This window comes from Pelodiscus sinensis, chromosome 3, assembly GCF_049634645.1.
Source record: "Pelodiscus sinensis isolate JC-2024 chromosome 3, ASM4963464v1, whole genome shotgun sequence".
Taxonomy (NCBI): Eukaryota; Metazoa; Chordata; order Testudines; family Trionychidae; genus Pelodiscus; species Pelodiscus sinensis.
The window spans coordinates 12,387,038-12,399,044 of NC_134713.1; the positions used below are offsets into that span (position 1 = coordinate 12,387,038).

Sequence of the window (12,007 nt, forward strand, 5' to 3'; positions counted from 1 at the left end):
TCAAGACTCTGGTATTACTGAATTATACATTTGTAGAAGTACTTCGAGCATGGTTTTCAAGCAGCTGAGCAAGTAATGTCTAACTTATATGCTGTATTTCTGTAATAGCTCTTCACACTTGTAAGACTACAAAATGCCTATATGGAATATATAGGAAAATGTTTTGATAGTGCTGGCATCTAACTTCTTAAGCTTGCACTGCCTTCATTTGAGTGAGAATTTGAGCCGCCCTTGACTGGTGGAGTTTCAGCTATTGAAATATTTTAGACTGTTGTACAAATAGTTGTAATAACTAGATTGTTAAACTTGTTTTGCATATGTAGATTGCTGAAGCTCTATAGTTCTATTGGAACTATACTTGATTTAAGTTTTTTGGATTTGCTTAAATGAAGGTTACTTGGATGTATGCCAGCTACTGTACATTATGCAATACTTCTTTCTGGTAAGCACTGAAAATATTTCTCTGTTAGAATAGATTTCCTAAAAGAATGAGGATATTTTGCGCCAGTTACTGTGAATGTTTACCATAAGAGGAAAACAATATTTACTTCAGTTTGCACTTATATTACTATACAAACAGTGAAACAAGCTGGAATAAAGCTGGTGCATTGTTATCTGGTCTTGATCTTTCCGACTTCTCCATTAATTTTTTTTAGTGTATAAAGGGATACTGCCTTTATAATTGACTACAATCAGTTGGCTGAAAGGGCTTGTTAAAAATAGGACCAATCAATACAGAGCATTCCAGGAATATTAAAGATAAAGGCATAAGGATAACCATACTGGGTCAGATCAATGGGTCCAGCTATACTCCTGGGACAATGCTGTGCCACTGCATGCTCCCAGCATTCAAGTCTCCTACAGATTTCTTTGCTTCCCCATAGAAATTGGTGGGGAAGCAAAGGAAAGCTTCTAGAGTGGTCGTGTGATCCTCCTCAACAGTGCTGGCATGATTCAGGAACCTGAAGCAGTTGGCAGACAGGTAAATCAATGTGAAGGAGGGCCTGGGTGCACTCTAGCCAGTGGCTTAGTTGCTTGTGCTGGCTGGGTTGAGGAAGGATGAACATTCTCCTCCCTTACCTTGCCCTGGCCATGCTTTGTGAGACCTATCCCCAGCAGCCTCCCCTGGCTGTAGAAAGCTCAACACATACCTGTGGCTTCTTGCCCACTCACTGATCCCTCATGCATCCAGACTACCCCATACCTAGAATTTCCCTGCAGATTCTCCTGCACCCAAATCTCTACCTCACTGAGCCTTGGCTCCTGCATCCAGAGCTCTCCTACACCTGAACCCCTCTTCTTCTCCCCCTACTGAACCCAACACCTAGATCCTGCTATCAAGCTCCTCCCCTGGGTATCCAGATCCCCACTCTTTGCAGTTAGACCTGAACCCCTTGAACCCAGATTCCTGCCCCACTGAGCTCAACCAGCTGCATGTGGACCTCCACTGTATTGTCTCCCCCATTACCTGAACCCCTGGTAGAGTCCAATTTCCCCTCTCACCTGGTACCTTCAGCAAACCTCTGTGTATACAGATCCCCCATCAAGTCACCCACACCTAGATTACCTCTCAGAGAACCCTCTCACGCTACACCTGGATCTCCTCACATTAAGTCCCTCCACAGTTGGCTGCTGCTAGGCTGAGACTTCTTGTTCCACATCTGGGCCAGGGGTGGGCATGGTAGAAAACTGTCCTTCTTGCTTATTATCTTGGTGCACCTAGAATCTTTGTAGGGCAGAATTGGCCTCTGCAGTGTCAGAGTTGGGTGAAATCTGGCCAAGTATAGGTGGGGATGTGAGGGATTACTGCAGGGTGATCTTCCCCCCCCACCAGCCCCGCCTCCTGCCCAGCCCCACCCCCTCCCAGCCAGTCCCTCCCCCCTATCCACGATCAAGTGTGTCCGGTATTTTGAGGGGTTTACTTGGTAACCCTAGAGACTGGTCTTAAAGTTCTCTTCCTCTTAACTGCTAATGAATCTGTGAAAGTTCAGTTGACTTTTGCCAGAATAGTGACCACATTATGATCCCATGAGGGGGAGGTGTTTATTTTGGAAGAGTTAAAAAGGAGAGCTCCTGCATTCTAACAGGCTCAAAATGACCGTGTGTGGGAAAGGCAGCACAATTTTAAGTTGGAGATAATGTCGCTTAACAATTAATTTTTCTAGTTACCTTTGTGCAGCAAATTCCAGTTCAAGAGCCTGTTAATGGTTAAAAACATAGATTTGTATTGGAATGGCATACACCATGTTAGAAATCTGCAACTTGCCCAGAAACTAGGCTACAGTTTTCTTATAATATGTTAAAAAGCATCCTTAATAATTTTGCATGTCACATATTGAGATGGCTGTTGAAGATAAAGACAAAACAGTTACTCTTACGGATGAAGGCTATGCTGCCTGAAGAGTTCAGTTTTCTCTCCAGTATCAATCTCATTCCTAACTGATGATTATAAAGCAGGCAAAAGCTGTATGGCAAAGGTGCACAAGTCCCATTGATTTTTAAGGGACTTGTGCTTCGATGTCTTGTGTGCTTTGGAGAATCCTACCCAAGTGCTCTGTGCTTTCATTGTCTGTCAGAGGGAAAACATTTCAGTTAATTTGTGTAGTTTTAGTTCGCTAAAGCATGGTAGGAATACTTAAGCATGTGCAATGTGGTTTCTAAAACACAATCAGTTATTAAAGTATGTAACGACTAAAAATACGATATATAGCACCTACAAGACTATTTGGATTGAATGTTAGGAGGCAGGAGTGTGATTCAAGTCCCTAGATACTAATCTGTCCTTGTACTTTTGGTTCTGGGTCAAATCCAAAACTACAGTGAGCCTTCTTTCAGTCTGCAGCTCAGATGGAACTGAACCTTCACAAGAAGTGACAACTTATAGAAATCTTGAAAGAATTCTCTCAAGAACGAACTGCTCTGAAGAGGCTTCCAGTGTTGCTGGCAGCTAATGGAAGTGGATTTTACAAAATATCTCCTTTTGAGATCAAAATCTTAAACTGAATTGGGGCTTCCTATTTGATGTTCTTGAAGTCCAGCTAGCATAGGCCTAGTAATTAAAAACAAATGAGTATTTATGTAGCACTCTAAAGCTGGAGAGCTCAGAGCACCCAATAATGCTTGTTGGGTATCTTCATGTTAAAGATGGAGATGCTGAAGAGCAGAGAGGTTAACCATTTTGTGCAAGCTCTTGCCAGAACGAAAGTCTCTTGCTGTAAATGCTGATCAACATTGCTTCTTTCCTAACTTAGAGCTAGATATCCATATTATAGCTGTTTTAATGTTTAATTGTTAGAAAAAGTTATTGCAGTATTTTAAAGAGTAAGTTTATAGGCTGGTATGAATTTAAACTCTAAGCTTTTATCAGTTGTGCATTGAGAACGCCTAATAGTCACCTGTCTTCATAAGGGGGGAAAAAACCCAAAACAATGTAGTTGTGGGAAGTACTGGCCAGCAGTTACTGTCTTCTAAGTAACAGCTTGTTGAAAACTTCAGGAATGTTTTAGTATACATCGTATTATCAGTTTCTTCATTCTAGTGATTCAGGCTGAGTTGAGGGTAGATTAATGTTGGTGCCACGAATGACATTATTTCCTTCGCCATCTACAAGAGTGTCCCACTGATTAAAGTCTTTCTCCAGACCTGTGAAATGCAGGAGCAAAACAAACGTGATTAAAGTAACTACTGTCTAAAGGAGTCAAATGCACAAGCTAGTTACTTCCCAGTTTCATCTCTTAAATTGAACTGGTTGGTTTGGAAGAAGTAAGAACAAAATAAAGTCTGAAGTGTGGAGATGTTTAACTATTTACACTTCTCTTGAATTAAGAATGAACAAAATGGAAAAATATTAAATGTTCCTAGCTTGAGGCACTTGAATCTGATCTTGAAGTTGGGAGAAACTTTTTCCCTCAAGGCTTATAACCAGACTATAAAAATTCAATTATTAAAGAATTAACACATTGTCATCAAGAAGCAGGTCAGATTCTCATTTTAATTTTTATCCTCAAGAAAACAGTGATTTAGTACGAGGGGCTGCATAAAAATAAAGAATTGATTAACACTTACTCATATGGGACTTGAGTCTTTTAAACAAAACTACTTTTTAAATGTTGCTACTTACCTAAATGTTTCTGCAAGAAGGCTAAAGAAGCTTTGTTGCTAATATCTATAGCTATGTTTGGGTCTATATCTCCCTGTAATTTGAAAATCTTTCCAACAAAGGTACCAGCCAGGAAAGTAAAATCTGGAAAACTCTGATGTACTGATCCCCTGTAAATAGAAAAGAGAGTTTTAAATAAATTAATAGGAAGGCAGTTTTGAAATGAAGGTAATGCATGTAAATCAAGTCTTTTGCAAAGGTAATAATAGATTATATACTTAATTGTGTTAGGAGACTTGCATTCCCCTATTGTTATTGCTACCTCAGGGCTTGTCTATATTCTGTTATTAGGAATAGCTATTGTGTGATTAAATTTAAATCTTTCCTTAATCTGAATAACTTTAAAGTTAAGAAGAATCCTAAGGATCAGTTCTGCCTTGAGGAATGTCTACATGACCAGCCTTGAAATCAAGGACAGCACGTGTGTACAAATCTGAGATCCTTAGAGTTGCAGTAGTGCTTTGCCCCTAAAAGTTCTTGCCCAGTTGGTTGGGGTGTATTCATTGGATCTACTACCCACATGCTCCAAATGCCCTTGAAGGATCCTTTAAACTGTTCATAGTCATAGATAAGATTCCTAGGTCAGAAGGGATCATGTGATCATCCAATCTGTCCTCCTGTATTACACAGCCCTTAGAACTTTCCCCCAGCAATTCCCAGAGCATATCTTGTAGAAAAAAATCCAATCTTGATTTTAAATGCTAGTGATGGAGCATCCATGACCCTTAGTAAATTATTACAATAGTTAATTACCTCTGTTAAAAATTTGTGCTCTATTCCCAGTCCAAATTTGTCTAGGTTCAACTTCAAGGCACTGAATCATACTGTACCTTTCTCTGCTGGATTGATGATCCATTTTATCACTTTTGTTCCATGTGTAGATACTTATAGACTGGGATCAAGTTGCTTCTTAACTTTTGTTAAACTAAATAGATTGAGCTCCTTGAGTCTTGTATAAGGCATGCTTTCTAATCGGATCAGTTCATTCCTTTGAATCCTCTTCAGTTTGACAGTCTTGTTCTCTGTGTCACTCAAGGAATACAGACCCCTTGAGTGGGCTTCTCCTGTTCTCATCCCCATTGTCTTCAGAGCCTTCTATACCAGGGGATTAGGTCATGGATTTCTCCTAAATATACAGAGGTGCTCTCTGCTTAGAAGAGGTGAAAGCCTTAGAGGAGGCTCCATTTTATGGCCTTGGTCAAGTCATGTGGCTCAGCTTGACAAGTATTTAAGCACATACCTTCAACTGAAAGGACATGGGAGTAGGCCAAAAAAGTGGCCTATGTTCCCATTAAGTTGTGCAGCTGGGTGGCCTTCCAGAAGTCTATCAAGGACTGTGTATTTCAGGTGTCCCTTCTACCTCACTGCCATGTTGCTCCTGCCCTCTGCTTTAGAGCCCATGGCCAGCTGCTTCTGGGAAACTCCTGCTTGCTGTGAATAGTGGGAAAGAGAGGGAGTGCTGATGTCAGGGGTTCCCCCACCCCCTCTGAACCTCATCTCCACTGAGTGGGAGCAGGGGAACAGGGCAGGGTTCAGGAGTGGGACCAAGGAAGCTTGCTGGCAGCTGCTGCTGTGTCTAAACAAGCAGACTTCGGACTGCTGAGTGTCAATATACTTAGAAGGGCAATGTACATAAATGGGGGGCAGAGTACTTAAAGGGGCAATGCACATATGTATCTCTTGCACACGTGTACACACACACACACTCTCTCACTCACCTTCCACCACATACTTGTACTGTTGTAGTAACTTATTGATACTTTTTAAAATGTGTTATTTTAGATTTTGACTGGCATTTGCATTTCATAATTTTTGTTTCTTTCTTATGCTTAAATTTAATTCTTTGAGTAGTGAGTTCTCTTAGCTGTTCTGGCTGGAGTAATTATCTACATGATAACTTTTTAAAAATATATATTTAGGTTTTTGTTTCTACTGTGGTGCACATCTGCACATTACCTTCATATGGTGCATGTAACAAAATTAATTACGTACGTGGATGGAAAAAATTAGAGGGAACACCGGAAGTGGCTAGGGTATGCAGATTCACTAGTCACAAATTCCACCTGGGTGTTACATAATTGGTTGGACTTGCTGCTCTAGCCCCCAGTCTCACAGCCAGATTAGAGATACTATGGTAATGGGCACAGCATAAGAACCTGAATATCTTAGAATAGATCTCTTGCATCTTTGGTTGGATGACACAGGAAGTCTGTATTAGTTTGTACATAAAGCTCTTTATTATGCCATCTGAGTTTTATATGAAGAGATCTGACGATGAAAATGCACTGAATAGTAAATACTTCTCTGGGGAGGTTTTAATAACTAGTGAAGCACTACTAGATTCCTATCGGTAAGCCATCAATTCTGGTTAGAATCCTGTAATTTTCCTCTAGTCTCTAGAAAAGAAAACAAGACTATAGTGCTGTAATACTTACTTGATAGTGATCATTTTCCTTTCTGTATCAGAGGAGTCCAATTTCTTCATTTTTAGAACATTTGTAGCCCACTGGAATTTTTCTGAGTTGATAAACAGCAATGGCTGATGCACCCTGGGATAAACTTCATCATCGAGAGGAAGCATCCATGCATCTAAGGCAATGCCACACCTGCAGAAAAGGACTATGTGGTTATATCACTGTCATAGAATGGTGCATAGGGTAGTCTCCATATGCTTTGAGTTGCTATGTACATAGATAAGTGGGCTATATGAGAGAATTCCTGGAGGGATATCATGCTTTCATTTCATACTGGAACACCAGTTGGTATTGCAGAGAGCAGGCCCTGTTCCCTCAGTCCTGTCCCTGTTAAGCTCCAGCAGAGACACTTCTTCTAGGTACCAAGGAATGAGGAAGCACATGACTGTATTCCAGGGCTGTGTCTAGACTGGCCAGTTTTTCCGGAAAATCAGCCGCTTTTCCGGAAAAACTTGCCAGCTGTCTACACTGGCCGCTTGAATTTCCGCAAAAGCACTGACTTCCTACTGTAAGAAATCAGTGCTTTTTGCGGAAATACTATGCTGCTCCTGTTCGGGAAAAAGTCACTTTTGCGCAAAAGGGCCAATGTAGACAGCTGAGATTTGTTTTCCTCAGAAAGCCCCGATTGTGAAAATGGCGATCGGGGCTTTTTTTCGGAAAAGCGCGTCTAGATTGGCATGCCAGTCTAGACGTAGCCTAGATGTTCTGGCTCCCGAGAGCTCACAGAAGCAGGAATAAGGGAAAAATTGTCCATAGGAAGCAAAGCCATGTTTTTATAGTTGCTGTAATAATTACAGTTGTTACTAGTAAAATGAGATTTCAGCACAATCAAGAAGAGCAAAAAGCTGACATGCAGAATACCATCTAAGAGCCCAGGGGCTTGCCTTTGCTTTATGATACTTACTTGAATCTAGTTTCTTTGCTAAGAGTCTCAATGGCTGTGGCAGCACCAAAAGAGTGTCCCATCATTGCTATTTTGTTATTATCAATAGAACCCTGTAAAAAAAAATCAAGGTGCTGTCAGGAACATTCCTAACTTTTAGTCATGACTTCATATCTGCTTTAAAAGCTAGAGATTACTGGGATGGAAATCAAATGACAGCAGATATAAAAACACAAGTTCAGGATTGCATGAGATTGACATTCAACTTGTTTTTAGCTGATGTGATTAGACTTTTATTAAAAGGAGTCAAGATCTCTTCAGTCACCTTTAGAAGAGTCCAATCAAAGTTTGAAGGCAGGACATTCTCTACATGTTTTCCAGAATTAATATCAAGAATGAGGTCAAGAGCTTTGATACACTCCTCTCTTCTCTGTTGCACCTAGACACAGATAACAGACAACAGTAGTTACCCTTCTGGACAGAAAGAACAAAGTACTAGGCATTCTTTTAAAATACTTAGGAACAAATATTAACAACATCCAGGGCTTCAGGTCCATGGGATTTCTCTTATGGTCAAAGATAAGCATTGTGCAGAATTGGAGCGTGGATCCATAAAACAGAAAAAAAAAAACGGTGCCGGACCAGTTTAAACCACTAAAGAGTTTGGCCCTTAGGACTGGAACGATGCAATGGAAGTCTTGTGACTGCACAAGACTTTTCAGGAGCAGGCTTGTCAGGAGTTGAATAAAAGATGTATGTAAAACTTGGCTGGTCCTGATGTCCCTTTGTCTCTCTGTGGGGTTTGCTTGAATGAGCTACCATGTTACAGTACATCTTGCCCTTTCTATGCTGGAGCTCTAAAGTGTGTTAATGTGCTGTTTGTCTTCATTTAGACAAGCCCTCAATGGGAACTAGTCAAAGCCCATCTTGTGTTATACCCATATTACCAAATGACAACTCTGAAGTGGTTTTATCCCTTTTAATATTTATATTTTATCACACAGTAAAAATAACATTTCTCTCTTTCTTTGGAACTAGAGTTCTATGTGAGGCTGACACTCACCCCAGTCCGGATGGCCAGCACAAGGCCATGAGCCACTGAAATCTCTCTGCCAGAAAGATCATTCCAATGGGCTATAATTCTGCAGGTTTCTCCCAATCTTTCTCTAATTGGCATGAATTTAGGATCATAAATAGGATGTTGGGTGTATATATGAGATGTCAATTGCCTTATTTGTGCACGCACTAACACCAGAAACTCACTAAGGACGTCATCCAAAGCATGTTGAAGTCTATGGAAAGACTTCTACTGACTTAAGTGGGAATTGGATCAAAAGAGAAAAGATGCCGGCAGGTTTCTGAAGCCATGTCTGCACTTGGAATGTTTTACGAGTACAGGCAGTCCCCGGGTTATGTACAAGATAGGGACTGTAGGTTTGTTCTTAAGTTGAATTTGTATGTAAGTCGGAACTGGTACATATTGTAGGGGAAACTCTAGCCAAACATTTCTCCAGAGCTCAGTTTTATTCTCCCACACCTTACTTCCCTCAGTCCTTTATTCTCAAGCTGAGGTGTCTGCTGAGAAAAGCCGCTCCGCGTCTCCCTGGTCTGCTGGGGGGGCGCTAGCTTCGCGTCTCCCTGGTCTGCTGGGGGAAAGCAGCTAGTGCAGGGTTGCCTCACCCCGTTTGTAAGTAGGGATCCGATGTAAGTCGGATCCATGTAACCCGGGGACTGCCTGTATAGCTATGTGGGTGTACTGTACCAATTAAGCAGTCTTAGGCTACACTAGAGGGTTTTGCCAGCAGAGAGTATGCTAATAAAGTGCTCATTAGCATTTGTTGTGCTGTCATTAGCATATTCTCTGCCAGAGACTTTTTGCACAAGAGGTTTTTACGCAAAAACAAGCAGGCTACGTCTAGACTGGCATGATTTTCCGGAAATGCTTTTAACGGAAGTTTTCTGATGTATTCAGCCTTGCAACATTCATATAACACTCTGGCTACGTCTAAACTGGCATGATTTTCCGGAAATGCTTTTAACAGAAAAGTTTTCCGTTAAAAGCATTTTCGGAAAAGCGAGTCTAGATTGGCAGGATGCTTTTCCGCAAAAGCATTTTTTGCGGAAAAGCATCCGTGCCAATCTAGACGCGCTTTTCCGCAAAAAAGCCCCGATCACCATTTTCGCAATCGGGGCTTTTATGCGGAAAACAAATCTGAGCTGTCTATACTGGCTCTTTTGCGCAAAAGGACTTTTGCCCGAATGGGAGCAGCATAGTATTTCCGCAAGAACACTGACAATCTTACATGAGATCGTCAGTGCTTTTGCGGAAATTCAAGCAGCCAGTGTAGACAGCTGGCAAGTTTTTCCGGAAAAGTGGCTGATTTTCCGGAAAAATTGGCCAGTCTAGACACAGTGTAGGCAGATCCGTTTTGCGCAAAAAATCTCTTTTGCACAAGATTCTTATGCCTTAAAAAAGGAGATATCCAGATCTTGTGCAAAAGGGAGTTTTTGCACAAAACGGGTCTGTCTACACTGTTTTTGGGCAAAAACCTCTTGCGCAAAAATTCTCGGGCAGTGTACACGTAGCCTAGTGTACACGTAGCCTTATTGTGGACACAACTTATACCAGCAAAGCTCGCTTTTGTGTTGGTATAACTTATTCCAGGCCATACTCTTTCTCTCACCTATGAGCAAAATAAGCTGTACTGCCAAAAGCACAGTTTTGGTGGTATAGCTACATCTACGTTAGAGGCTTTTGCAGGCAACGCTATGATGGTCACAAATCGTAACTCATCACACTCCTGAACACCATAGAAAAGTCTGTAGTACAGCCCTGGGCTGAGGCAGGAAGCCTGATGGTTTAGTGTCTTTGCAAATATGCCAGCCATAATCAATCCCTTAGCACCTACTGGGTGCTAGATTGCTGCTTCTTTATTTGTTAGATCAGCATTCCACAACAAATACCTGTTGGTGGCGTAGAGGAAATTCCTGTTCACCTTGTTTTAGTCTTCTGTAGTAGATCCATTCCTCTTCCAAACCTGCTGCAGCCTCCTCTCGTGCTTCAGAAACAGGACTCTCTTTATAATAATAAGTAGCAGAAGAAGATTTGTCTCTATAATATAGAAAAGAAGTTATTTCTGAAGGCTAGTTCACACTGATGCAAACTGCATTCAACTTGCATGAACTTCAGCGGTGAAATTGTGGCTCCATTGAATTTAATGGGGCCAGGATTTCACCGTCTATCAAAAAGAACTAGCACCAAGAAAATAACCAGAGCAGCATTATAACTGAATGCATAAATTAAAAGAAAACTGAGCTGATCTTGTTTCATCAGAGTCAAATATTAAATAGTGCATTTTAAAAAAATACATAGAAAACTGACAGCTACCCTAGTCAAAGAATTCAAATAATTTGCTCTTTGTTTAGCTTAAGAGTTGAGCTTTGAGAAAAACTTTTGAAGAAAATTAATAGTTTAATCTTTTTAAATAACTCTGTTAGTCTGTACAATACACACTACATTCTGTGTGAGTCTTTTAGACTTAAAATGTTACTGAGAAAAATAATCTCTTAGTCAAATAAGTGCTTTTCAAATGTAAGAAGGTCTTAGGTTTTGCACACAGCACCTTGCAAGATCAAATCATAAGCATAGGACTTAGAAGAGGCGAACAGTTATTTTACAAAGTCAAAAACTAGATATACTGCACATACCTGTGCTCTACAGCAACAACAATAAAACCCTGAGATGCCATCTCAATGCAGATAGCAGAATATATAGTCCTGAAATCAAAAGCATACACTGGTTAAATACACATGGTTTCAATGTTTTGCTCCTGAAATAACCTATAGGCAATATTTGTACTGCATCTAATTTAATTTTGTGCATTGTATATTAATCCTTCCTTTCTTTCTCAAGTTACTATTGGACTGATTTTTATGTTGAAGTCTGTAAGCATGTTCAAAGTCCCACATTAATAATAATAATTAATAATAAATAATTACAAATAATACCTAGATCATATGGTGCTTTTATTCATAGAACTCAAAGAATTTGAGAGAGGATGCCACTATCATTATTCTAAGTTGTAGCTGGAGAAATTGAGGCACCTAGCAGGGAAGTGACTTGCTTAAGATAACCAAGCTAGTCAGTGGTGCAGCTAGGAATCCACCCAAGGCCTCTGAGAGCACCAGACTGGGATCCATCCACTAAGCCGCACAGCCTCTCTACCTTTTTATATCAACACACACTTTGTAGAGGATTTTTTGAGGAAGAGAACTAATGACTATATGTAATAATAATTTCTGCATAATACTTTACATCTTCAAAGTGCTTTAAAAATGTTAACTAATTGATTCTCACAACACTGCGGAGAAGCAGGCATTTTCAAATAAGAAAACATATAGGTAAATTGGAGCATGCCCCCAGTTATTATATAACTGGCATTGATTTCAATATACTAATTTACACCTGAAGATCTGGCCCATTGTTTTTAA

At 40.4% G+C, this 12,007-nt stretch overlaps 1 protein-coding gene across 2 annotated transcripts in view; it reads right to left on the minus strand.

Moving 5' to 3' along the window:
* Window positions 1-2,029: 2,029 nt before the first annotated feature.
* Window positions 2,030-12,007, minus strand: part of PLA2G7 (phospholipase A2 group VII) — a 30,653-nt gene continuing 20,675 nt past the window's right edge. For both annotated transcript variants that reach the window (XM_006120679.4, XM_006120680.4), the window contains 7 exons: window positions 11,225-11,293; window positions 10,481-10,628; window positions 7,842-7,955; window positions 7,538-7,629; window positions 6,595-6,765; window positions 4,121-4,269; window positions 2,030-3,642 (listed from right to left, as the gene is read on the minus strand). In XM_006120679.4, the coding sequence (XP_006120741.1) occupies window positions 3,530-3,642; window positions 4,121-4,269; window positions 6,595-6,765; window positions 7,538-7,629; window positions 7,842-7,955; window positions 10,481-10,628; window positions 11,225-11,293 (856 nt within the window). In that variant the 3' untranslated portion in view covers window positions 2,030-3,529. The remainder of the gene's footprint in view (window positions 3,643-4,120; window positions 4,270-6,594; window positions 6,766-7,537; window positions 7,630-7,841; window positions 7,956-10,480; window positions 10,629-11,224; window positions 11,294-12,007) is intronic.